Consider the following 24,917-nt stretch of genomic DNA (forward strand, 5'->3'; position numbering starts at 1 on the left):
GTCGAGCAGTAAGTGATGATCACCCTCGATGACGCCCTCCATGTCTGCAGGCACTTCGGTACCGACGGAAATCATTACGCTGGAGCGAGGCGGAACGGTGACTTGTTCTTCTAGCACATTCAAGGCATGGTAACTGATGTCTGTATCCGGTGGTATTGCGTTGTGCGTTGAAAGCGTTACCGACTTGGACCTTAAGTCGATGACTGCACCGTGTTGGTTTAGAAAGTCCATGCCTAGGATGACATCCCTGGAGCAGTGCTGCAGGATTACGAAGCTCGCCGGGTAAGTGCGGTTGTTTACCGTGACTCGCGCTGTGCAGATTCCAGTCGGCGTTATTAGGTGGCCTCCCGCTGTCCGGATATCGGGTCCTTGCCAGGCTGTTTTCACCTTCTTCAACTTGGCGGCGAACGCGCCAGTGAAGACGGAATAGTCGGCGCCAGTGTCGACGAGAGCGGTGACGTTATGGCCATCGATGAGCACGTCTAGATCGGTAGACCGGCGTCTGGCGTTGCGGTTAATTCGTGGCGTCGGATCACGGCTGCGTCGGCTTGCTCTGCTGCTGGTACGTCGCGTCGGTAGGTCTTCTTTCGGCGGCGAAGTGTTGTCGTTAGGGCTCTTGCCAGGTTGTGTGCTGATACCTCGTCGTGGTGATTCGCGAATCTTCTTCGTCGGCGGCGGAGGATCTTCGGTATTGCGTCGTACAGCAACCGCACCTCCATCGGCTGCTGCCTTTAGTTTCCCGGGTAAGGACTTGGAGATCGGCCCCGAGTGGGACCGGTGTACTGACGGCGATGGGGCGAGATGTAGCGGCCTGGTGACGGCGAGCGTGAGGGTCGTCGTGGTTGCCACTGAGCTCCGGCGAGGTAGTCGGCGATGTCACGTGGTCGCTCACCAAGCTGTGGACGTGGCGCGTTGACGGCGAACCCTCGTAGGCCCATCTCGCGGTATGGGCATCGGCGGTAGACATGGCCGGCTTCCCCGCAGTGATAGCAGAGCGGGCGGAGGTCGGGGGCGCGCCAAATGTCCGTTTTTCTCGGGTAGCTGCGCTGGGCGACGGGCGGGCGTGCTGGCTGCGGCGGCGGCGCTGGGCGACGGAATTGCGGCGTTACGGGGCCCTGGCGCGAGCGCGGAGGGGGGCCTTGACGACGGGCGACGGCGGCGTATGTCATCGCTTCCGGCTGGGGTTGCGGCGATTCGGGAAGTCCTAGCGATTGCTGGATTTCCTCCCGCACGATATCGGCGATGGAAGCAACTTGAGGCTGCGACGACGGTAGCAACTTCCGCAGCTCTTCGCGTACTATCGCCCTGATGGTGTCTCGTAGGTCGTCGGAAAGTCCTTGGACTTCGACGTAGTGTGGCGTCGAACGGCGATTGTATTGCCGGTTGCGCATGTCCAGTGCTTTCTCGATCGTCGTAGCCTCCGAGAGAAAGTCTTGGACTGTTGTTGGTGGATTCCGTACCAGTCCGGCGAATAGCTCCTGCTTAACTCCCCGCATGAGCAAGCGAACTTTCTTGTCTTCGGGCATAGCTTGATCGGCGTGCCGGAACAATCGAGTCATTTCTTCAGTGTACATACCGATGCTCTCATTCGGGAGCTGTACACGGTTTTCCAGCAAGGCTGCAGCTCTTTCTTTACGGACGACGCTCGTGAAGGTGTCCAGGAAGGCGGCTCGGAAGAGGTCCCAGGTTGTTAGTGAACGTTCCCTATTCTCGAACCAGGTTCTGGCGCCGTCTTCAAGAGAGAAGTAAACATGGCGCAGCTTTTCGTCGCAGTCCCACTTGTTGAACGTAGCGACCCGGTCGTATGCCTCCAGCCAGCTTTCGGCGTCTTCACATGGCGAACCGCGGAAAGTCGGCGGCTCCCTGGATTGTTGCATCACGACCGCAGATGTTGGCACAGGGGCTGTCATGGTAGCTGCTGCCGAGGTCATGACTTTTGTCCTCTTGGTCTTCTCAGGTAGGGGTTCGTACTCCGGTGGCAGGTTCAGTAGCCTGCGACTAGCTCGCTGGTCGGGGTAGGCGTCGACGTCTTCTAGACGGTGTGGGCTTGGCTCACGGCTGGACGGGGGGGTCCGGTACAAGGACATAAAATCACCTCCACCAGATGTCACGTAGTAGTGACGATGAAGCAAACAGTCGTAAAACTGTGAATGACGAAACTGATTCTTTATTGGGCGAACCTGTGCCCACAAAAGCAACTTACACTTGAAGCACAACGATAGCGGCGAACACAGTCGGCGATCGTCGAAATCTGATCAGCGGCGAAACGCGTCGGCTTTTATACCTGAGTCATCGAAGGTTCCAGATTAATCCCTGATGCCCGCGTGTCTTCCAGAAAGTTCTAGACAATTCGCGTCGCTCATACAATCAGATTACATGGGCATCGGTGACCACAGACGACGGATAGAAGCATTGATAACGTCCGAGAAGCTTCCAATGCAGGCGCGTCCTGCGCGGAGCGATAACGTTTAACATTTGTCAGCCGGTGTTGAAAGCGGCCACCGGTGAAAGATAAACATGTGTACGTGTCAATATGTATATGTATAGTATAACCGGAAGCCGACTTCCGCTTCCGTTTCCACTTCCGGTTCCGCTTCCACTTCCGATCCGCTTTCGTTTCCACTTCCGGGGCCGCTTCCAGTTCCGGAAGCCAGCTTCCGGCTTCCGGAGAACGCTTCCGGCGTTTTTCTCTATCGTCCGTTGCTAGGTGCGCTGCGGTGCACAAGGGCGTTCGTTCCCGACGCGCGTTCTCTTTCTCTCGTTCCCGACGCGCGCTCTCTTTCTTTCTCGTCCGTAGCTAGGGGCGCTGTGGTGCATAAGGTTGTTCGTTCCCGACGCGCGCTCTTTTTTTTTCTCGTCCGTAGCTGGGGGCGCTGCGGTGCACAAGGGCGTTCGTTCCCGACGCGCGCTCTCTTTCTCGTCCGTAGCTAGGGGTGCTGCGGTGCACAAGGGCATTCGTTCCCGACGCGCGTTCTCTTTCTCTCGTTCCCAACGCGCGCTCTCTTTCTTTTTCGTCCGTAGCTAGGGGCGCTGCGGTGCACAAGGGCGTTCGTTCCCGACGCGCGCTCTCTTTCTTTCTCGTCCGTAGCTAGGGGCGCTGCGGTGCACAAGGGTATTCGTTCCCGACGCGCGTTCTCTTTCTCTCGTTCCCAACGCGCGCTCTCTTTCTTTCTCGTCCGTAGCTAGGGGCGCTGCGGTGCACAAGGGCGTTCGTTCCCGACGCGCGTTCTCTTTCTCTCGTTCCCGACGAGCGCTCTATTTCTTTCTCGTCCGTAGCTAGGGGCGCTGCGGTGCACAAGGGCGTTCGTTCCCGACGCGCGCTCTCTTTCTTTCTCGTCCGTAGTTAGGGGCGCTGCGGTGTACAAGGGCGTTCGTTCCCGACGCGCGTTCTCTTTCTCTCGTTCCCGACGCGCACTCTCTTTCTTTCTTGTCCGTAGCTAGGGGCGCTGCGGTGCACAAGGGCGTTCGTTCCCGACGCGCGTTCTCTTTCTCTCGTTCCCGACGCGCGCTCTCTTTCTTTCTCGTCCGTAGCTAGGGGTGCTGCGGTGCACAAGGGCGTTCGTTCCCGACGCGCGTTTTCTTTCTTTCGTTCCCGACGCGCGCTCTCTTTCTTTCTCGTCCGTAGCTAGGGGCGCTGCGGTGCACAAGGGCGTTCGTTCCCGACGCGCGTTCTCTTTCTCTTGTTCCCGACGCGCGCTCTCTTTCTTTCTCGTCCGTAGCTAGGGGCGCTGCGGTGCACAAGGGCGTTCGTTCCCGACGCGCGTTCTCTTTCTCTCGTTCCCGACGCGCGCTCTCTCTTTCTCGTCCGTAGCAAGGGGCGCTGCGGTGCACAAGGGCGTTCGTTTCCGACGCGCGTTCTCTTTCTCTCGTTCCCGACGCGCGCTCTTTTTTTTTCTCGTCCGTAGCTGGGGGCGCTGCGGTGCACAAGGGCGTTCGTTCCCGACGCGCGCTCTCTATCTTTCTCGTCCGTAGCTAGGGGCGCTGCGGTGCACAAGGGCGTTCGTTCCCGACGCGCGTTCTCTTGCTCTCGTTCCCGACGCGCGCTCTCTTTCTTTCTCGTCCGTAGCTAGGGGCGCTGCGGTGCACAAGGGCGTTCGTTCCCGACGCGCGTTCTGTTGCTCTCGTTCCCGACGCGCGCTCTCTTTCTTTCTCGTCCGTAGCTAGGGGCACTGCGGTGCTCAAGGGCGTTCGTTCCCGACGCGCGTTCTCTTTCTCTCGTTCCCGACGCGCGCTCTCTTTCTTTCTCGTCCGTAGCAAGGGGCGCTGCGGTGCACAAGGGCGTTCGTTCCCGACGCGCGTTCTCTTTCTCTCTCGTTCCCGACGCACGCTCTCTTTATGTCTCGTCCGTAGCTGTGGTTTATCCGAATGATCCCCCGGTGCTTCGCCCACTCATCATCATTCACTTCGTGGATATGCTGTGATTTTTTTTTCTTTCTGCCCAGATTCTTCCGAGTCCGCTCGGTCAATTTCTCGCCGAATAATTGCCGCATATCCCGGACACATTGGATACTTGTAAACTGCGTCGAGTATGTAAAGAAACTATAGGGACTGCGTTGAGGAAGTCGGCTAGGAGCGATCAGAAGAATACGGCGAAGACGCAGTGAGGGGAGCCGAGGAAAGGCTGCGCGCGGTGGCCACAACCGAACCAAGTTAAAGCGGTTTTCACAAGTGGTAATGAAAGTCATTACGGACAGTGTACCATTTTTTCATAGCACTACAGCAGGGAGGACAGTAGAAGAGCTGAAAGGATCCGCAAGTGTGATGATCCCTATACAGCTCGAAGCCGGGCTTTGATGCCTGTCTCTTCCCATCTTTCCGTTACTTCTCTAGCCTGCCCGAAACTATTGACAGATGTTCAAGTACCAACCGTGGGCTAGACACTAAAAGTGCGCTCACATGCCTTTCCACTTTTTTGCCAGTCCATTTCTCTTTCTCTCAACCCTGGAGACAGTGGATAAAAGCGAGGCGGAGGCAAGGCGAAAGTGGCGACATGAGCTTCAAGTTTGGCAGCAAGAATTGCCATCGTACATCATGGCAGGCATGAGTACACCGCAGTGCGATAATACTTGCTTCCGACAATGCTACCTTCCTGGGCGGGTGAAATTGAATAGGCATCTAAAATTTGCTTCGCGTATAAACTCACTTATGAAGAAATCGGTGTGCGGCATCAGATTACTTTAAAGGCTAGGTCGTACTTTGACAATAAAACCCTGCTATCACTTTATTACGCATTTATTCACGGTCATTTTAATTACTGTATCTCCTGATGGGGTAACACTTACCGCACTATTTGTCCCCGTTGCAGCACATTCAAAATCAAGCTATATGTATGATGACATTTAACAATCCTACAGCTAATGCTTCCCATTGCGTTCGGATCACAACATGCTTGCTTTGAATAAATTAAACAAATACTCTCTCGGTATTTTACTTTTCAAATTCGTCAATGGAAAGCTCCCTATAGCCCTTAATTATTAACCCAGATCATATCTCCCACGTCGCTTCTACAGGATTCACTTCACAGAATAACATTTTGTTGCCTGAACCAAGAACTAATTACGGAAAATTCACCGCTAATTTTGCCTCCACTTCAATATGGAATACGTTACCCACTAAACTTATAGAATATTCTGCCATTAGTTTATATAAGTTCAAGTTCCGCGCGTTCCTTTATTATGTGTAAAGTTGAGCTTTTATATATTTAATTTATATTTCTTTTTTAATTTTCTTTCATACCTATGTTTCATTATTTAATAAGTAATTATGCTGGTACCTTATTCGCGTATGCACCAGTTTTCAGTTTGCTGTAATAACAAATATTTTTCCCGTTGTTAAGTATTAAGAGGAGGTCTCCCCCTTACAGTCATTCCCTATGAGACCTCCTTCTCTATATATTTCATACCTAAATGTACTCCTATTGTATGCAATCAAGAGTGGATTGAAAGGAATTGCAAAACTTCGTATCACCAGCCAATGGACTGGAGATTGGGGCGATTCTATTCGGAAGGCCGTCTGATACCCCTGTAACACGGCACGCGTAATGGAATTCGCAGCGAATGAGATTACGTGTTAATGCCATTTTTGTTGCTTCTACACGGGCATAGTGAATGACATTCACTGCTAATGGCATTCGTCCATTGAATGAGTTTCCCGAACTCATTCACGCGCGACTTGTGTACTCTCGACGGCAGGGGCTTGGCAAAAAATTACAAAATAGATAAGTTAAAACGAAATGTAATATATTTTGAGATAACAATCCAACGTTTACCATTGTATTGTTAACAATATAGTGAAAAGATGTAAACAAGAAGCACGATTTGTAGGGTTTCGTTATCATAGCAGCCTGCCGATAAACATTGCCATCATTTGCGAATGCCATTTTGTTTACCCGTGTAGACTGGGAACCCAAGACAGCAATGACATTCGGTATGAATGTCATTTACTGCAAATCACATTACATGTGCCGTGTGACAGGGGTATTAGTCAGTTACTGTGCGAGAAGTTAAGGATAACAAAAAACTGGCTGACGGGCATGAAGGCGAGGAACGTACCTTTGCAAAGTGCTGTCACTTCACCTTTGTGAAGTGCTTGCAGGTGGTGATAGGTATAAATTGCTGTTGAGGGTGCTACAGAAAAAAGTCTATAAAATAACCACAGGCTCACAATACAGCAACAATAATTAGTTAGGGAAGCTTTAGTTCTATTGAAGCTGCGCTGATGCCTTATGCGTAAAATGGATGGCGAAATCTTGGCGATAGATTCTGCACTGATTCAGTGGTGTTTATGAGGTATTTTTCGTTAGGGTTCCAGATGGTTGATTGTTGAGTATTTTCAGTAGTTACTCTCTTTAATAAAACAAATGTCAATAATAAAATCTAAAGTTTTGGGTGCGCATGAAATCGTGGTAGTTAAACATGCGAACGCTAGTCGAGATTGGAGTAACGTTAAACTTGTAAACTTGCAAAGGTAAACTTGTAAGAATGAGCAGCTTCAATGAGCGGCTGAAAAAAGTGAGGGGGTCATGACGATTGCCGTGTTGAGTCTCCTGTGACAATCGCGCCCTCCACTCGTCATCCGCGGCGTCAGAGACAAGCGACAGAGCTTCCTCACCGACAATAGCATCTAACACTTCAGGCCATTGAAGAGGGGTTTCATTTAGAGCAAAGAGGCCGACCTGAGCTGTTGCGTTTTAGTCTGTTCTTCCAGTTCTGTGGCTTGCGGCCCTTTCTAGTGGGGCTGTAGAGAAAGAGTTCCGATTTCTTTGGGGAGCACCGGAGTCCCGTGTCCGTTAGAAAGCGCTCTGTAGTGTCGACAGCTTCCTGGAGAGCGGCTTCGACTTGTCCGTCATTGCCTCCCGCGCACCAGACAGTGATGTCGTCCGCGTAGATCGCGTGACCGATGCCCTGGATCTTGCCTAGATATCTCGAGAGGTCGACCATTGCGATGTTGAAGAGGAGCGGTGAGATGACTGACCCCTGGGGGATGCATCTCCCACTCAGCTCCATTTTCTATGATTCCAAATCTCCAGACTTGAGGATGGCGCATCGTTTGCTCAAGAAAAACTTAATGAAGGCATGGAAGGACGAGCCCAGGTCGAGTTTGGAGATAGCGTCGAGAACGAACTCGTGACGGATGTTATCAAAGGCCTTCTCCACGTCCAAACCACGGATGGCTCTCGTGCAGGCGCGTAGCCAGGGGGGGGGGGGGGGGCTGATGGGGCTTCAGCCCCCCCCCCCCCCGAAATTTTTTCGTGCCGGCATGCACCGCCGACCAAAACTACCACCGACGCCGGGCATGATAATAATAATAATAATAATAATAATAATAATAATAATAATAATAATAATAATAATAATTTATTTCCCATGAAAAGAATTGCATGGTGGGGTTCTGGATAAAAAGTTGCGCGCAGGCCACTTGACCAGCCCAAAAACCCATCGAAGGCAACAGAGGGTGGCGGGCGCTCACATGTGAGTAAACAGATGGGAAGGTGTCCATTTACAAAAAAAATGTGTATACGAGACAGGTAGTAATACACTTTAACAATTAGAAAAACAAGTTGTCTGCATTAACAAGGAAATATTGAATATATACATGAGCAATATAGATTACATGAAGAAAGTCTTATTATACGAAAACAGGAAGAAAATAGGGGAAAAAACATAACATAGCACTATATTCAGTGCAGCATAACCTAAAGCAAATAAAGGGGGGAAAAGTCATACAGTATTGCATATGAACAAACTCATTAAACAACAAGGATTAGTTTGACTGAAAGCAGTTGTGCAGGCTTCATAAGGAGAGAAGGTCTATTTCTCGTAAGGCGAGGTTATTGAGTAAAGTCGGAAGTGTATGTCGAAGCATTTGTTGACCATAATTCGTTCTTGAGTGCGGAATGTTCCATTGTTCAAGTGTCCTAGTGTCATATAGGCTGCGAAACGTTCATGTAGGCAAGCTATGTTCAATCATTCTGCATTCTGTCTACAATGTCTTTTTCACGCTCGAAAGACATTTCGGCACGCACATTGCGTACTCGGGCTGGATTTCGTGGCACCTGGGGTGGACTTCGTGGCACCTGGGGTCACGTAACGCAAGGAGCCCCATCCGAGCACAAATTTTCAAGGGCTTTTCGATAGCGAGCGGGCGCGTTGCGGCATCTCGCAGCGGCCGCGGAATCTACGGAGCACATGGATTTCAATTCCGAAACTGTATGGGTGTAACGTTCTCATAAACTTTTGACGCGAAAGGTGCACTGACATTTCCAAAGGCGTGCTTTAAAATATTTTCAATTCTGGAACTTTATGGGGTTAATGCTGTTATAAACTTGGGCCAACATGCGTGCACTGGAGCCCTCGTGTTCAAGCCGTACCAGAAATGAAAGCACGCGCTCGCAATCTTCCACACACACGAAAATACTAAATATTACCGTGACTGTGAGCTAGCAGCTGATAATTTTCTCCAAACATTTTCAGGACGCGTGCCCAATGTGATCGATCAGCTGGACCAGGGCAGGCAAAGTAAAATTTGAGAAAACAGGAGAAAGGAAATGGCCTATTATTGAGCAAATTCTTTTTGCGGGCTACAAGGTCTGGCTCTCGTTGGCCACAGCGACAGTGGCCCTATAGATTTAAGCATAGGCCGCGCTGAAAGTACAGGTATTTTACGAGCGCTTCTTCGCTTGCGAGCTGATTGTGGAGATACATATCTGAAGAACCATTTGGAAAGTTGCCCCAGTAATGCCTCGTAATTAAGCCCAGATGCACAAAACCAAATTATAGAAATATGTGCCGAAATTATCAAAGAAAGCCTAGTTGCAAAAGCAGGCTACTTCTCCATACTTCCTGACGAAACGACGGACATCGCTGGAATCGAACAGCCTACTGTTTGTGCAAGGTACCTAAACAAGGATGCCAACGACATCGAGGGATTGTTTTAGGTTTTACCACCGGAATAGATGCCCTTTGCCTTTGCGACTGCAGGTTCTATGTAAATGTGTACAAACTGTTCCAGATTCTAGTCACCCTTCCAGTGACCACTGCCAGCGCAGAGAGAATATTTTTTAACAAGAGTTTACTAAAAAACTACTTGCGCTCTACAATGTCTGCGGAACGCATGGTTAGACTGGTACTTCTATACACCCAGAGACGTCGGCATCAACGTGTCCGAAGTCATTGACCGCTTCGCTTAACTTCCCCGCCGAGAGAAGTTTGTCCTTTAGATAGCAAAGCAGCGAAAATCAATGCAAGTAAAAAGCTCTGTTCCTTCATGTCCATAAGCTCGTAATTATGAAAACGTATGACTGTTCGTTAGCTTTTAAAGCCGCAGAAATTTTAGCCGTTTATTCTAGCAGTTAGCATCATGATCAAAATTATCATGCGAATACGGAAATTAGGAGGACATCAATAACCAATTTTGACCGACCTTGCTCAACTGAAAGCCCGGCCCACGCGGCGTTTGCCAAAAACACACTCGGATATTGGGTAGTAACTTGCCGCATCATCTGTGGCTTTCGTTTGGCCTTTTCTTTCCTTTTTAGCTACCTGATTTTATTTCTTTTTTGAAACGAAGCAAAACCCTCCTTTAATTTTGGGTGCAGAATAATTGTTGCCGCTGCGCAGGCAGTTAAATTACACATTTTCGTACTGATTTCTGCATTATTCCTCTGTTATTCTACCTGTATGGTGCTGTCGCGACCGCCGCATGGCCCGAGTACATATCACAATTTCTGCGATCATAGTTTTGTTCTTGCCTAGATCTTCTGTCTTTCTGTGCGCAAAGTTTACTATCTCTGACTCCGCAACCTGTTTATTTGTCTTGTTTGGCGCATAATATACAGTGACGTTTGCTTAAATACGTAGATTTATTGGAGACTTGGACGTATATTTAAATATCTTGTTGCGAGGTGTTGTGTATACAAGCAGTGAACTTTGTTTCCAGCGACTCTTTTTTGCCCTTTAGCGAGTTGTATCTTCGCATTTGTATATTCCATTCTATCTTCGCATATCTAATGTATATTTTGCAGAACTCCTACTTTTATGTGACTGCCACAGATACGAGATCAGAGGATTGCCCTTCGGACGGCTTTGGGGCACTTGACGACAGAAGTTTTACGGAGGAAAACATCTTGAGCGCGTGGCCTCGTGCGTCTGCTATTTGCAGGGCTACAAAGGCGCTGCTGTGCTTTTTGAAGTGCGCAAGCCTGTATGACCGCCTGTGACGAAACTCAGCGATGAATTCTTAACTGTAAATGCGCAACGTGTGAACTGTGAACTTCTCTCTTCCTTCTCTTTCAATCCCTTCTCCCCTTCCCCCGTGCAGGGTAGCCTACCGGGCTCAGCATGGTTAACGTCCCTGCCTTTCCCTTATGACTTCTCCCTCTCTCTCTCTCTCCTACTTTTTATTTGTACTCACTGTTGCGAGTATAATCTCGGTGTAATTACAATACACGACCGGTAACAGCTGGTCCTGCGCAATCTATTGCAGCGAGGGACAGCGTCATTGAGGTTTTTTTCCTGGCCGTTGCATATGTGCAAAAATGCCAGCAAGGTTCTTGAATGACGAAGATAAATCAAAATATTTGTCCTCAACTTATTCATTTCATGGCCTTTACGTTCTTCATATCAGCTGTATACACTGCTTCGCTGGTTTCGAACTGATATAGTTCTAATGTCCGTGTGATATTTGCTTTCCTTATTAAATAGACAAAAAAATAAAAAACGCGGCCGCATTGATATCAGTTGTTTCTGCCAAAATTTTTAGAACATATGAATATATTCTTTTATGAAAAAATACTTATTTTACTTGAGAGTGCGTAGCGTTCAATAATTCGTTTCCAGCATCTAATATACAATGACATTGGCAATGCAGTTATTATTCATGTATGTGATCCCTCGACAACTTCTAGAAGGAGGAGGGCCGCGCTGCAGCCTGAGCCCCCCCCCCCCCCCCCGAACAAAATTTCTGGCTACGCCACTGCTGTCGTGTCCCGAGTGCAGCGTTCCAGGATTTGGATCTTGATAAGCTTCATGGCGTCCTGGGTGGAGAGGCCTGGCCTGAAACCTATCATGTTGTGAGGGAAAAGGTCGTTCGTCTCAATATACTCGGCAATTCTCTTATGGATGGCGTGTTCAGCCACCTTCCCTACACATGACGTCAGTGAGATGGGGCGGAGGTTGTCCAAGCTCGGCGGTTTACCGGGCTTTGGGATGAGTATGACCTTCGCCACTTTCCATTCTTCCGGTACAATTCCCTCCTCCCAAATGTGATTTATTTCATTTGTGAGAAACTCGACTGATTCGTCCTCTAGGTTTCTGAGAGCCTTGTTGTTAATGTGATCAGGGCCGGGTGCCGACCTACCATTGAGGTCGTGTAGGGCGCGGCGGTTTTCACTGACTTGGAAAGGCTCGTCCAGCGCGGAGTTCGGCTTCCCTTTGTATACTGGGTATGGCGCCTCATTGGCCACAGTTTTGAGTGGCAGGTACTTCTTAGCTAGCGTCTCCAGCACTTCTGCTACCGAAGACAACTTCTTGGCTTCGTGTAGCGCTTTAGCGAGGACACTTCTCTGGTTTGATTTGGTGCCCGAGTCGTCGAGCAAATGTTTCAGAAGATTCCACTTCCCTCCCGTGCGCAACTGCCCGTCGATTGAATTGCAAATTTCGTCCCATTGCTGCCTAGACAGGGCTTGGCAGTGCTCGTCTATCTGTTTGTTTATCTCGGCTATCTTTTTCCTGAGCTTGCGATTCAAGCGTTGGCTTTTCCACCTCTCGAGGATTGATTGCTTGGCCTCGAGTAGGTGTGCTAGCCTGCTATCCATCTTGTCTGTCTGCAGATCCGTTTCTATGATTTTGGTGGTGGAGCAGACATCTTGCAGAATTAGTTCAGACCACTGGACGAGGCTTTCGGGCTTTTCTCCACGGGTGGCGCGGGCCTTGCGAACCTCATGGAATTTGTCCCAGTCAGGGACCGAGAAGGCCTTTTTTCTTTTCTGCTCCACTTGTAGGCTGATGGCCGTGATGTAATGATCGCTACCGAGGTCTATGAGCAGATTCGACCACACGGCTGAGCCAGCGTTTTTAACAAAGGCGAGATCCGGGACAGAGTCCCTGGTCGAGGAGGTGCCGCATCTGGTGGGAAAGGCTGGGTCCGTCATTAGAAAAAGTCCCGCATCTCCCGCCTCCTGCCACAGGCTTCTGCCCTTGACCGTGTCGTGCGGGTAGTTCCAAGCGTGAAAGGGGACGTTGAAATCGCCGGCTACAACCAGTGGAGAATTTCCGGCGAGTTTCGTTGCCCTAGTGATGATGGTTTTGAAACGTTGTCTGTGATCGCTCGGGCTGCTGTATACGTTAAGTATAAAAATGCTGGAGATGTTGGATTGACTTGGGATGACTTCGACTAGGGATCTGTCCGTCTTGCTAGGCCGGACCCCTAGATCGTGTGCGACGAAAGTGAACTTGCTGCTGACTAATGTACAGATTCCTCTGCCGTCCCCACGGAGAGCAATAGCTTTGTATTAGAGCACTGCACGGGCCGATTTTTGCGGCCCGGGCCCGGCCCGGGCCCGTTTTTACATTGGGCGGCCCGCCCGAGCCCGATCAAAACTTTTATGGCTAGACCCGGGCCCGGCCCGGGCCCGGAAATAATCTACGTTACCCGCCCGGCCCGGCCCGCCACCCCTTTACCTTAAGCCCGAGCCCGGCCCGAGCCCGACTCGAACCCGGCCCGAACCCGGCCCGAGACCGAAAAATACATGTTTTCCAGAGTTGAGAAGCCCGAGAATAACTCGCAGAAAGCCCGAGCCCGGCCCGGGCCCGCGTCAAAAAACCCGAGCCCGGCCCGGGCCCGGGTCAAAAAGCACACGCCATGCCCGAGCCCGGCCCGAGCCCGGCCCGAGCCCGTGAAAAAAGTCCTCTACCCGGCCCGGCCCGGCCCGGCCCACGGGCCGGGCCGGGCCCGGGCTTTCGGGTAAGCCCGAGCCCGTGCAGTGCTCTACTTTGTATCCCTGGAGTGAAACTTGATCAGTCATCGTTTCTTGCAATAATATAACATGTGGCTTTTCTTTGTGAGTGCGAACAAACTGCTGCAGGGTGCATCTTTTACGGTGGAGTCCCCTGCAGTTCCACTGCCAAATCCTAAATTGAGTGTGTGGCCCCATCCTTGCTGTATAGAGCGCCTTCCGGCGTTGCTACCAGGGTCTCGAAGGAGGGAGGTCCGGGGAAGTGCAGTGGTGGCGGCGTAGGTACCGACGCGCCATCCGGCAAGAAAACGGGACGTACGCAGGTCGACGACCTGATGTCCATTTCCTGCACCTTGGGAAACCTATTACCTTACCTTGGGCTCTATTTCTGGCATTCTGTTTTCCAAGCATTGAATTTTGACGTTTTGCGCGTCTATCTTCTGATCAAATACCAAAAGTCGCTGATCCACTGCAGAGAGTCGTTCGTTAATCTTCTGGATCTCGAAGCAGATGGAATTAAACATTTTTCCAATTTCAGACTTGCCTTTAGCCTGTACATTTTCGGGCATGCTGGGAACAGCCTTTCTTTTGGCTGGGTTTCCCGGGTGGCTCGCCTCCACGACCGTGGGAACGTCTCCAAGTTGGGGAGACGGGGTCCCCGAGGGGGTTGAACTAGGGACTGGAACGGAGTGAGGTTGATTGGCCATGGGAACTTCTGCGGGTTGGGGAGAGGGTGTCCCCGAGCGGGTCCCCGATGGGGTTGAACTAGGGACTGGAACGGAGTGAGGTTGATTAGCCTTTCTGAGCTCTGCTATTTCGGCTCTCATTGACTCGATTATGCTGCGCATCTCGGCATTTTCTTTCCTAAGCTGAGCTATTTCAGACGAACCATGATCTGGCGCCGCGCCCCCCGTTACCTTTTCTGCTGGTCTCCCTCCGCTCCGCACCCTGTCCGCCCAGGTGGCGCCTTGTTTCCCAGGACCGGCTGGCTCCTCGAACCGAACCCTGTTCTGTGGGCCCCCGGAGCGGCCGCCCGATCTGAAGCGGCCCGGGATCTGGACCTGGAACGGCTCCTGGACCTGGACCTGGAACGGCTCCTGGACCTCGAGCGGCTTCTCGAGCGGGAGCGCCTGCTCGAAGGTCTAGCCGGTTCGCTGCCGGCGCTTCTTTGTGCTGGTGACGGGTCTCGATTCCTGGATTCCGCATTTCTTTCCCTTCTCCTCCGTCGAACGATGTACGGGAGTTGGAATCTTTGCTTGCAAATCTTGTCCGCTGTGGCGTGCGGGCCCCCACAGAGGCCGCAAGTAGGCGAGCAAGTGTGGTTTTCGTCGGGGTTGTTGGCCCCACATTTCCTGCATAGTTTGTTCTCCGGCGTTGGGCAGACGTCGGCTCTGTGGCCTAGTCTACCGCAGGCATATCAGCAGTCGTGCTGCCTGAGGTACAAGGAGCACTTGACTAGCGCCGAGCCGTAGAAAACGATGTTGGGGACCCTGTAGCCGTCGAAAACGATGACTACCGTTTCGCTATTCTTGATTCGCTTGGCTCCCAGGGCTAAGGGATTTCTCTCGTTGAGAATGCTTCTCTCCAGGTCGGCCTGGCTCTCCGACACATCAATTTGCCGTATGACACCCTTGCACGTGGCTTGCGGCGCGGCTTCGTAAGTGCTGAGTTCGTACTGTTTCATTCCCAGGGGGATGCAATTCATTTTTAGATAAGCATCTGCGTTATTGCGAGACGCGGTGCTGAGGACGATGATGTTTTGTGTTGCGTTGGGGCAGACGATGTCGTGGCTAGCTTGCTCAGACGTGAGTCCTGCCGCGGCGGCGACGGCCGACCAAGCCGAGCGGAGCCCGTCTTCTGAACATCAAGACCCCCCCTGGGGCGGGCGATAATCTTCCAGTGCTCCTTCGGGAGCTGGGGGAATCGTGATGACTTGATGATCTTGTTCTTTAGGCTAAAGGGCTTTCTGCTGCCATTGAGATGCTCGCGGTGCCTCTCGCTGCTTGCCGGTTCACGGGTGCTGTCGCGACGAGAGACGCGCAGGGCGTTTTTCTTGACAGCGGCGGAGCGCCAGCCGTGCTCCGCACGAAATTCTTCCGGAGGAAGATCGTCTCCTTCCATTACTACAACCGTTCGCTCTGTCATGACGAGGCCGGCGGGGCGCCCTGCCCGGCGAACGCTGGTTAGGCCTTGCCGTCTGACTGAAGGGAGCGCGGCGTCACGGAAGAGAAGCAGTTCGAAAAACCGACGAAAAGGCCACCCACCGTTGAAAAATTGGTATCCGTGGGTTCCTCTTTACCTTATGCATCCGTTGGTGCAGAAATCCTCGAGATCGAGAAGAGTTTCTCAACTAAAATATCGAAAAATCTAGAGCCGATGTGGGCACGGCCGTACTACTCGGCGCCTTCTTCTCGCGATGACATAATCTAATACTTTCGGACGCTACAATGCTCTCGCGTGAGAATGCGTGTGCCTAGATGTCTTTGTCACTGTTGACAGGAAAGAAATAAGCATATAATTGAGACGTGGAAAGCAGAAGAAGAAACCCAAGAAAGGCAGTTGCTTCATTAAAGAACTGCTGCCGATTATTAAAGAAAGCCATTAGTTCCAGTGAGAATACTTAAATAGTGTTTGCTTTTCATCTCGTGATTTGGAAGCGCAAATCTTGTATGGCGCTTAAGCTTCGCCTTTAAGAATGGAACGCGATTGTATTTAAAGATGCCTGGTTGCTTATCACGCTTCCTGGCAACTTCAGCTATGCAGCCGTAATGTTTGCCGGGAAACGCTGGCGGTGAACGCAACGCACGAAGGCGAGCTTTTTGGTAGAAACACGACCTCTTACGTGGGCCGATCCTGGAGGTATTAGCAGAGCCGCGCCAAGAAAGTTACATTGTTTTCAGGTGTCCGTTATTAAGGCGAAAGCCTTATATTTCTCATCGTTCAGGTGACCTTCATAGACCTTGAGCGAAAACGCGTTTACGACACCAAAGGTACAAAATCGCTTACGGGAACCCAAAGGCGGTAAAGCCAATGGAATTAAGATGGATGATAAAGCGAATGAAGATTGATGACTAAGCGAATTAAGACAGATGACTAACCGTATTAAGTGACTGGCTCAGTTGAGGTAAAGGCAATAGAACTAAGATTTATAACTAAGTGAATTAGACTAAGCGAATAAAAGGATGAGCGAGATAATTACCAGGATTGAGTAAACGAATTAAGAGGATATCTCAGCGATTTAAAAGCAATGACTAAGCGAAGTAGACTAAGCGAATTAAGTTGGTCAGTCTTTAATGCATCGGCACTTGAGTTTTCGCCTTCAAGTCGTCTTGGGCATAACATAAAAGACCCTGTGAATTTTGTTTCGCACATATTCAGGACTGAGAAGATTTCACATATAAGGCTTGCGCTGTCGGTATTTTGGTTCACGATATCTGTTCATGGGCTGGTATTCTAAAAATTCTGAGGAATAATTTTGTCAGGAATGTAAGACAAAGTATGAGGAACCTTCGCGATAGAATTTTGTGGCGATATAACCCGCATATACCGCATGTCATATAGCAAGGTGTGGAATATAGATATACCTAAATATATACGAAAATTTTCGCTCCTGGACAAATGCGCCGACGCCGACACCAGATTTTCTACGACACGGGGCCCTTAACGCTATCACGTTGGAAAAAAATTTACCGACCATCATGACCCTCCCTAATGCGAAATTTGAGCACAGCTGTTTAGGTGTTTTCAATTCGCCTTTATATTGAGGCAAATAATTTCAATCCGAACGGCAGGGTGCTCTCAGCAGCGGCGCTGAGCCTCATCTCGTGCAGCTCGTTATGCAGCAGCGGCCGACGAAGCACTTCCACCGGTTGCGTCGCTCATAGTTCAGAAAGAAAGAACACAGAAGCGCATTCTCTAGCGGAGGCGGCGCTGGCGTAGTATAACATTTATTAAGGCGAAAGCCTTATATGTCTCATCGATCAGTTGACCTTCAACGTCCGTGAGCGAAAACCGCGTCGTCGAAGCGAAATCGTACACCATGACAACTCGGTGTAGTAATTCACTTAGTACGCCAACCGGCATCGTGTCTTACTTATGTGCAAACACGCACGTGACAATTTTGACGGCGTGCAGGTCACAGTCGTCATCGTGTTTTAATTAAGATAGAGTTAACTCAGGCAGTCTAACCAACGACCTTCGGTGGGAGTCGAACCCTCGAGAGATCGTGGTTTTGGCGCGTAAAACCCCATAATTTAATTTTTTAAGGCTTGCATAAGGTCAAAACTTGAGTAGGCTTCCGTCGTATGGATCAGCATTATAAAGAAAATATTATGCAACATGAAAAAATTCAAAGGAAAGCAGTTAGATTTTTAAGTGGAACCTGGTTGATACGATTCTGCGTACTACGTTTTTCGGGATCATGCGTTTTTTTTTTTTCTTCACTCGATAAAACGATTGGGGCGGGTAATACGTTGGATGATACGATTTTGGGATGAAACACTTTATTTTCCGGTTCCCGTGAAAATCGTATCAACGAGATTCCACTATATGGAAAGTACGAACGCCTAGATTCTCCATCATATGTACTGTTACTTAATAATGTACCGACGTTGGAACACTGTCACGGAGCGGCATATTTTCGAGAGTTCGATTGTTTTTTGACGCCAATTAACGGCCACCAAAAACGTGGTGCACTCACTAAGGGCACGTTCACACTGGGGAATCCGGCGTCTACAGCGAACGGAATTCTCCTGCCGCCGAAATTCGCGCCGTTCACACTGCTTGCCCTCCGCGCCGCCGGAACGCGATACAGCGCCATCTGCGGTGTAAAGCGCTAACCTCCAAACAAGCGCGGGATATACCGGATGTGCCCGCAGCCTCGAAACTGCGCAGTTATCTCCAATCGCGTATGGTTCGCGTTGTTTATTTTGCGCCTCGTCGCTGCAAGCAACGACAATGAACACTGAGCAAGAAGAGGCAGTACTGCTAGGCTTGTTGGCCAGCACTTTTCTGGCGATGCACCACGCGGAGAAGCATTCGTAGAAGAGACGACGCCAGCGGCGGTGGTGAGTTCGTCCTGCTTTGCAAGAGCGCGAAAAGCTTGGTCACGCCACCAAACTACTACCCCTTCTGCGAGATCGCGACGTGGAGTACTACCGAGAGTAAGTTGAGATGTGTTGTTACTCGTGACAACAATAAATTACGGGAAATCGGATACCTCGATGTGGTGTTGGCTGTACGTAATGTATTTTGTATTCGTAGGTACCTAAGGATGCCTCCACGTACTTTCGACACACTCGTGCAGTTTGTCGGACCCCACATTCGGAAGAAAGACACTAATTTCCGGAAAGCAATCAGCCCCGAGCACCGGCTTGCGCAAACTGTCAGGTAAGATGTCCAAAACATACGTGCATGTCACTGTCGAGGACGTCTCGTGTTCTCTGTGAAACGAAACATAAAAAGCGTTCATTTCAGTTTTTTCCCGTGGTCTCAGTGACCCTACCGCCGTGTCTTCTTGGAAATGCGTTAATTAACGAAAATTTGTCTAGCGCAGTGAATGGCTTTTAAGGGTGACAGGTAATGTCATACCTGTCGTTTAAGTTGAGCAGGTAATGTTAAAAGTACGCTTCTCCGAAGCAGTGTTTCTTTAGCATAGGAACCTCTATTGTTGCTTTATAGCATCAGAGGACGAATGTTATGTCGCTATGTTTCTATTGTTTGTAGCGTTGAGAAACTGGGCCTATTTGTCATGCATTACATACTCATATATGCTCCTTTGCTTTCATTGGTTTTGAGCAACATGCTACCTATGTCGAGCCACATAATATGCCAGACAACTGCAATGCAACATCCTTGTAAAGTTGTTATCGACTTCCTTTAAGTGTGCATATTTTCCCATTTAGTTAATCTTGCACCCCTACGGAAATGTGCACACTCTCTGAATTTGTTTATGTATTTATTTTGTACAGGTTCTTGGCTGCAGGGGAAACTCTCCGCTCATCTTGTTTCAGTTTCCTAAATGGACGCTCGACAGCATGTGGCATTGTGTCGTCGGTGTGCCAGGTGCTGTGGGACGTCCTTGGACCTTTATATGTTGCCTGTCCATCAAGTGCAGATGAGTGGCTACAGGTAAACACCATGTAATACACACATTTTTGATACATCTATTTTTATTGTGATTGCACGTATATAACTTATATGCCATCTCTGCAATGGTCATTTTCATCAATGTGCCCATTGCTCACAAGACAGCGATATGCATTAATTCTCATCTCATGTATGCTCATCTTTCAGATTGCAAGCGAATTCGAGGAACGGTGGAACATGCCCCACTGTGTGGGCGCAATCGATGGAAAACATGTTGCCATCGAATGCCCCTCAAAATCAGGAAGTGAGGACTACAACTACAAAAACTGTTTCAGTAAATCACTGCTTGCTATCAGCGACGCCTGCTACAGGTACATGCTCATAATCGATGCATTACTGGTGCTAACATTAATCATGGTCAGCAGCATGCAGTACAATTATGTTCAGTCTGAGGTACTAATTAACAGTGTACTGATAACTGTTCTTCAGTTAAAGGCATTTACTTATATTTAGATGTATGTTAAAAAGCCCCAGCTAGGTCAACATTAATCCGGAGTCCTCCATTATGGCATACCTTGTAATCATATTGTGGTTTTGGCACATAAAACCCCAGAAATGTTAATTATTTCAGTAAAAGGTAGTAAAGGGGGGGGGGGTCTTCGTATGTCGAATTACTGCAAATGTGTAAAGCGTTTTGATATAAAAGGACAGCTTACTGTAATGTAGGCTGTGAAGTTGCATCCTTGATGCTTGTTAATATGGATTTTTTTTTTGTAAGCCACTACTTTGTAGTCAACCTAACAGGTAGGTGGAGTGTTTACAGAGAAATGTTCTTGTTATGTTCAGATTTCTGTACATAGAAATAGGACACCACGGGAGTGACTCAGATGGTGGAGTGTTCAGCCGAAGTAGGCTACAAGAGGCCATTCTTTCAAACAAGCAAGGATTTCCCCCCGATGCACCGCTTGGCAACGTTGGCAATATTCCCTTCTACTTGGTGGGAGATGAAGCGTTTCCCTTAAAGACCTACATGATGCGGCCATATCCCCGGAAAAGCAAGTGTAACCTTTACATTTCTTTGCCTACTGGGCTGCATTGTTTTAATGTTACTTATTTAAAGCTGTTTAATGACCGAATTCACAGAAAAATGAACTGCTCAGAACACATTGTTATTGGGTTAGTGCTTATTGAAGGTAATTCGTCAAGTGGGGCATTCAGTTATCTGAATCAGATGATCACATAGTTCTTGAAGATGCAATTTCGTCAACATATTTGTCCTGCTAGAACGGCATTGCCCCGTGGACATGGATTACACTAGCCGGGCACATATTGGTCTAGAAATTTACAACGTACTTGGCGGTTGCTAGCATGATCGTAATTTTTTCGTTATAGGTGCCTGAATCGCTTTGTTGACATATATGTAAACTTTTGTTTGGAAGTGTGCTTCTTCGTTTCTTTCCCGAGAAAGCATTTTTTTGATACACTAGCAAGACAATGTTACAGAAGCAAGGCACGATGTACATACTGCTCTTGCACATTATCTTGTCACAGCTGTTACAGGAAAATCTTTGCGGCTAAAAATGTGCATAACTTGTCGTGCAGGTCTTCACCCATTTTTGGCTGCTAGCACGGAGGAGGAGCAGTTACATCGTGACCAAGGCGATTCTGCATTGACGAGCCACTTCGCTGAGCCCCACAGCAAAAGGATATTTAACTACCGTCTGAGCAGAGCCCGTCGGGTCATAGAGAATGCCTTCGGCATAATGGCACAAAAGTGGCGCATCCTGCGCCGCCAGTTCAAAGCTAATGATGACAACGTGAGAAGAAGTATCTCTGCTTGTGTCGTTCTGCACAACTTCCTGCTCAAGGAGTCCCCCACTTCCCGGTCTGCATACTGCCCTCCTGGAACAGCTGACCACCTAGACTGGCAAGGAAACATCACTGAAGGCATCACTGAACACTGCACATCACTGAAAACATCACTGAACACTGCACTGCCACCACTGCGTAGCACAGGCTGTCACTCAACCAGGTAATGAAGTTTTAATGTGGTACCTTTATTGCATTAAAGTGTCCTTAAACGTATATAACACCTGTTAGCATTTGTCAAAAGTTATGTAAGTTACATTCATCCAATGTTAAGGATTAGCAATACAAAGGCCAATAACAATGGCTCTTGTGGAACGTGTGTAAGTGGGGGTCTGTTGAAATGTTGATACGATAATTGTATTAAATAGAATCTGCCTATAAGAACTGTGAATTGTAAGTTTTTATGAGTGCATCAGCAGACATTCGAAGTGGCAGTCTCATTCCAATCAACAATGCCACATCACACCACAACACAGTGTGTCTTGTAATCACTGCAAACGTGTTGCAACTCAATAGCAATTTTCGCTGTCTCTATTGTCCTGGCTGCAAGTTCCTTGCAATGGCTACTAAGAAGATGCGCTTCTCGTAGAGGTGTACAGACTAGTTAGTGGTGGTACAATGTACGTATTCCAAGTGCACACGTAGTACTTTGCTGCAAGGCTTGATATCAATAGCATTATTTTCACAAAGGCAAACTATTGAATATTGAAAACCAAATAGGGGATTTTCGTTCGTTCTGGAAACAAACGAACGAGTGATTTTCTTCTGAACGAGTGATTCTTCTCTCACTATTAGGTCAGAGAAGCAAGGTAAAAAAAAACTTGACAGAAAGCATGCAAACTCATTCCTGTGCGCAGGGCACTTTCTTGATTTTACTCCTGCATATTTACAGTTGTGTGAAATTTTTTCCTAGAGCGGCCTACAGAGTGCGAGACCTCCTTGCCAAGTACTTCGTCACTGATGGCAAGATCCCTTGGCAAGAGTACATGATCAAGGACAGAACACTGTGCAGTGGTGAGTAAAAGGTTTATTGTCACAGTCAGGGTGTATTTACATCTCGTACTGGTTCATGGCAGCTCAAACTTGCTGAATGTACATACAAAGCTTGTCTCTCCGAAAGGCGTTCAGCCATGCCCTTAGAAAAATAGATGCTCCGTCTTTGGGGGGGGGGGGGGGGGCGCTAACTTAAAATTGTTCCTACATGAGAAAACTCACGCCAGCTGAGGGATATGACACCTGCAAACAAAACACATCATCTGCCCTTTTGATTATCTGTTTTTTCTAAAGTACAGTTGAACCCGGATATATCCAAATTTAAGGGTATCGGGAAATATCTCAATATATTGATAATTCAAAGTCTAACTCTATCTAAAACATATTTGAAAACTCCGCATGTCTGGGACACTCTTCTGCATGCTCACTTCATGAAAATATATAAAATATAGCTACATATGCACCGTACTTTATACCCAGAGTGAATATTTTGCGTAATCACTTCCCAGTGAATTGCGAAAAAGAGTTGCAATGTATTGTACAAGGGGTCTTAGGAGGATATGATAATGAGGCGCATTGTAATGGGGGACTCCAAATTAATTGTGGCCACCTGGGGTTCTTTAACGCGCACCTAAATCTAAGTACATGGTTGTTTTTGTTGCAGCCACCATGACAAACACTCGAACTGGCACCCTAGTGCTTAACAGCACAATGCCATCAGTGGCGCACCAACGGGGGGTTTCGGGGGTTGTAACCCCCCCCCCTTAGGCCGACTTAACCCCCCTCTTTTGTTTAACCCCTTTTCTTTCCTTGCGCATTTAAGTACTGCAACTAAGATGTAAGACGCGCAATCGTCTACACACTCACAAAAAGCGCATTTTTTGACAATTTCCCGTGAAGAAATGGAAATTAGTGCTATGTAGATGGTATTCGAAAACTGTCAACCCCCCCCCCCCCCCTGGCAGAGATCCTGGGTACGCTACTGAATGCCATAGCCGCTAAGCTGCCACCATGTGTGACAGTGAATGGGTATTCGATATTGTCACGTAGTAGTGACGCTGAAGTAAACAGGCGTAAAACTGTGTATGACGAAACTGATTCTTTATTGGGCGAACCTGTGCCCACAAACGCAAGCTACACTCAAAGCACAACGAAAGCGGCGAACACAGTCAGCGGTCGTCGAAGATCTGATCAGCGGCGCGATGCGTCGGCTTTTATACCTGAGTCAACAAAGGTTCCAGTTTAATCCCTTATGCCCGCGTGTCTTCCAGAAAGTTCTAGACAATTCGCGTCGGTCACACAATCAGATAACATAAGCGTCGGTGAAAACAGGCAACGAAAAGAAGCATCGATAACGTTCTAGAAACTTCCGATACAGGCGCGTCCTGCACCGAGCAATAACGTTTAACATTTGTTAGCCAGTGGAAAGCGGCCACCGGTGAAAGATAAACATGTATACGTGTCAATATGCGTATGGTACAGTGCCATACTTTTGCAATGGATTCCCAAGGGGATGTTAAAAATGGTTGACACAGACAACAATTCGGTATAACCAGGTTCGACTGTAAATAGTGTTCGATAGTCTTAAGACACTTCTTGCATGTGTGAAAGTTGAGCCAGGAAGCTAATTTTCAGTTATTTGACACGGCATCTTTTGCTTCATTAATTTTCTCATACATCACTTGTTGCAGTGCTGTAATTGCATCTATTTGCTGATGAGTATTTAGTAAACGTAACTTTTGTGCAAGCGACATGCAGAAAAAGTACGGAAGGTCGTGACATTCCCTAGTAGATTGCGATGTCCTGACAGCGCGCAATTGACTAAGACACTCTGTTGCGATGTCCACATGCGAAACCGGCGGTGCAGAGCTGCAAAGAAACATGGTATATACTTTAGGCATGTGATGGTCACAATATGTGCGCTCTTATCTTACTTAGAATCACTGGCGGACATCCTAGGGATCTTCCGTGGCCTGTTCATCCAGAGGAGAAAATTCAAGTATACGGTGTCAAAAACATGTTGTATTGCAAAGTGTGAATAGCATGGATGCATCAAAACTTTCACAGTAATCCTACTGCAACTACTTGCCTTTCAGCATGAAACACTGCATCTTGGTCAGTCTCTGCACTGTCTACTGACCTGCAGAATAAATTGCTGTCACCACATATATATTTGACTGAAGCTGAACATATAAAATGAAAATTTACATTTAATTTCTGGGACTTTCAGGTTCATGTTGAAAAGATTCCTCTCACCTGTCTGTCTCCATAATTGCAGGTGTTAGCGGGAGTGGTGATGCCCCTGCTCCTGAAAGCTCATCCTGAGAACTTGCGTCATAAGTGGCATCCTCCAGCTGCGGTGTCTCTGCAGCCTCCGTGCTGCCCTCTGTGCTCGTACTTGGTCGATCCATGTTTCGTGTTCTGTGTTATGTGTCATTGACAAAAACAATCATGCGAAACAATTTTGAGCTTCCTCACTGCTTTGTTGAATAGCGTTTGTATCAGATGACCACTG

The 24,917-nt window shown here is 48.6% G+C and overlaps 1 protein-coding gene across 1 annotated transcript; it reads left to right on the forward strand.

Moving 5' to 3' along the window:
• The first annotated feature begins 18,725 nt into the window (after positions 1–18,725).
• LOC119466062 (uncharacterized) lies at positions 18,726–22,431 on the forward strand. Its single transcript, XM_049657956.1, has 5 exons — positions 18,726–18,841; positions 19,423–19,582; positions 19,748–20,006; positions 21,143–21,572; positions 22,323–22,431. Exons 1-5 carry the CDS (start codon positions 18,726–18,728, stop codon positions 22,429–22,431), a joined length of 1,074 nt encoding a protein of 357 aa, XP_049513913.1.
• Positions 22,432–24,917: the final 2,486 nt, after the last annotated feature.

Source organism: Dermacentor silvarum, chromosome 10 (genome assembly GCF_013339745.2).
Source record: "Dermacentor silvarum isolate Dsil-2018 chromosome 10, BIME_Dsil_1.4, whole genome shotgun sequence".
Taxonomy (NCBI): Eukaryota; Metazoa; Arthropoda; class Arachnida; order Ixodida; family Ixodidae; genus Dermacentor; species Dermacentor silvarum.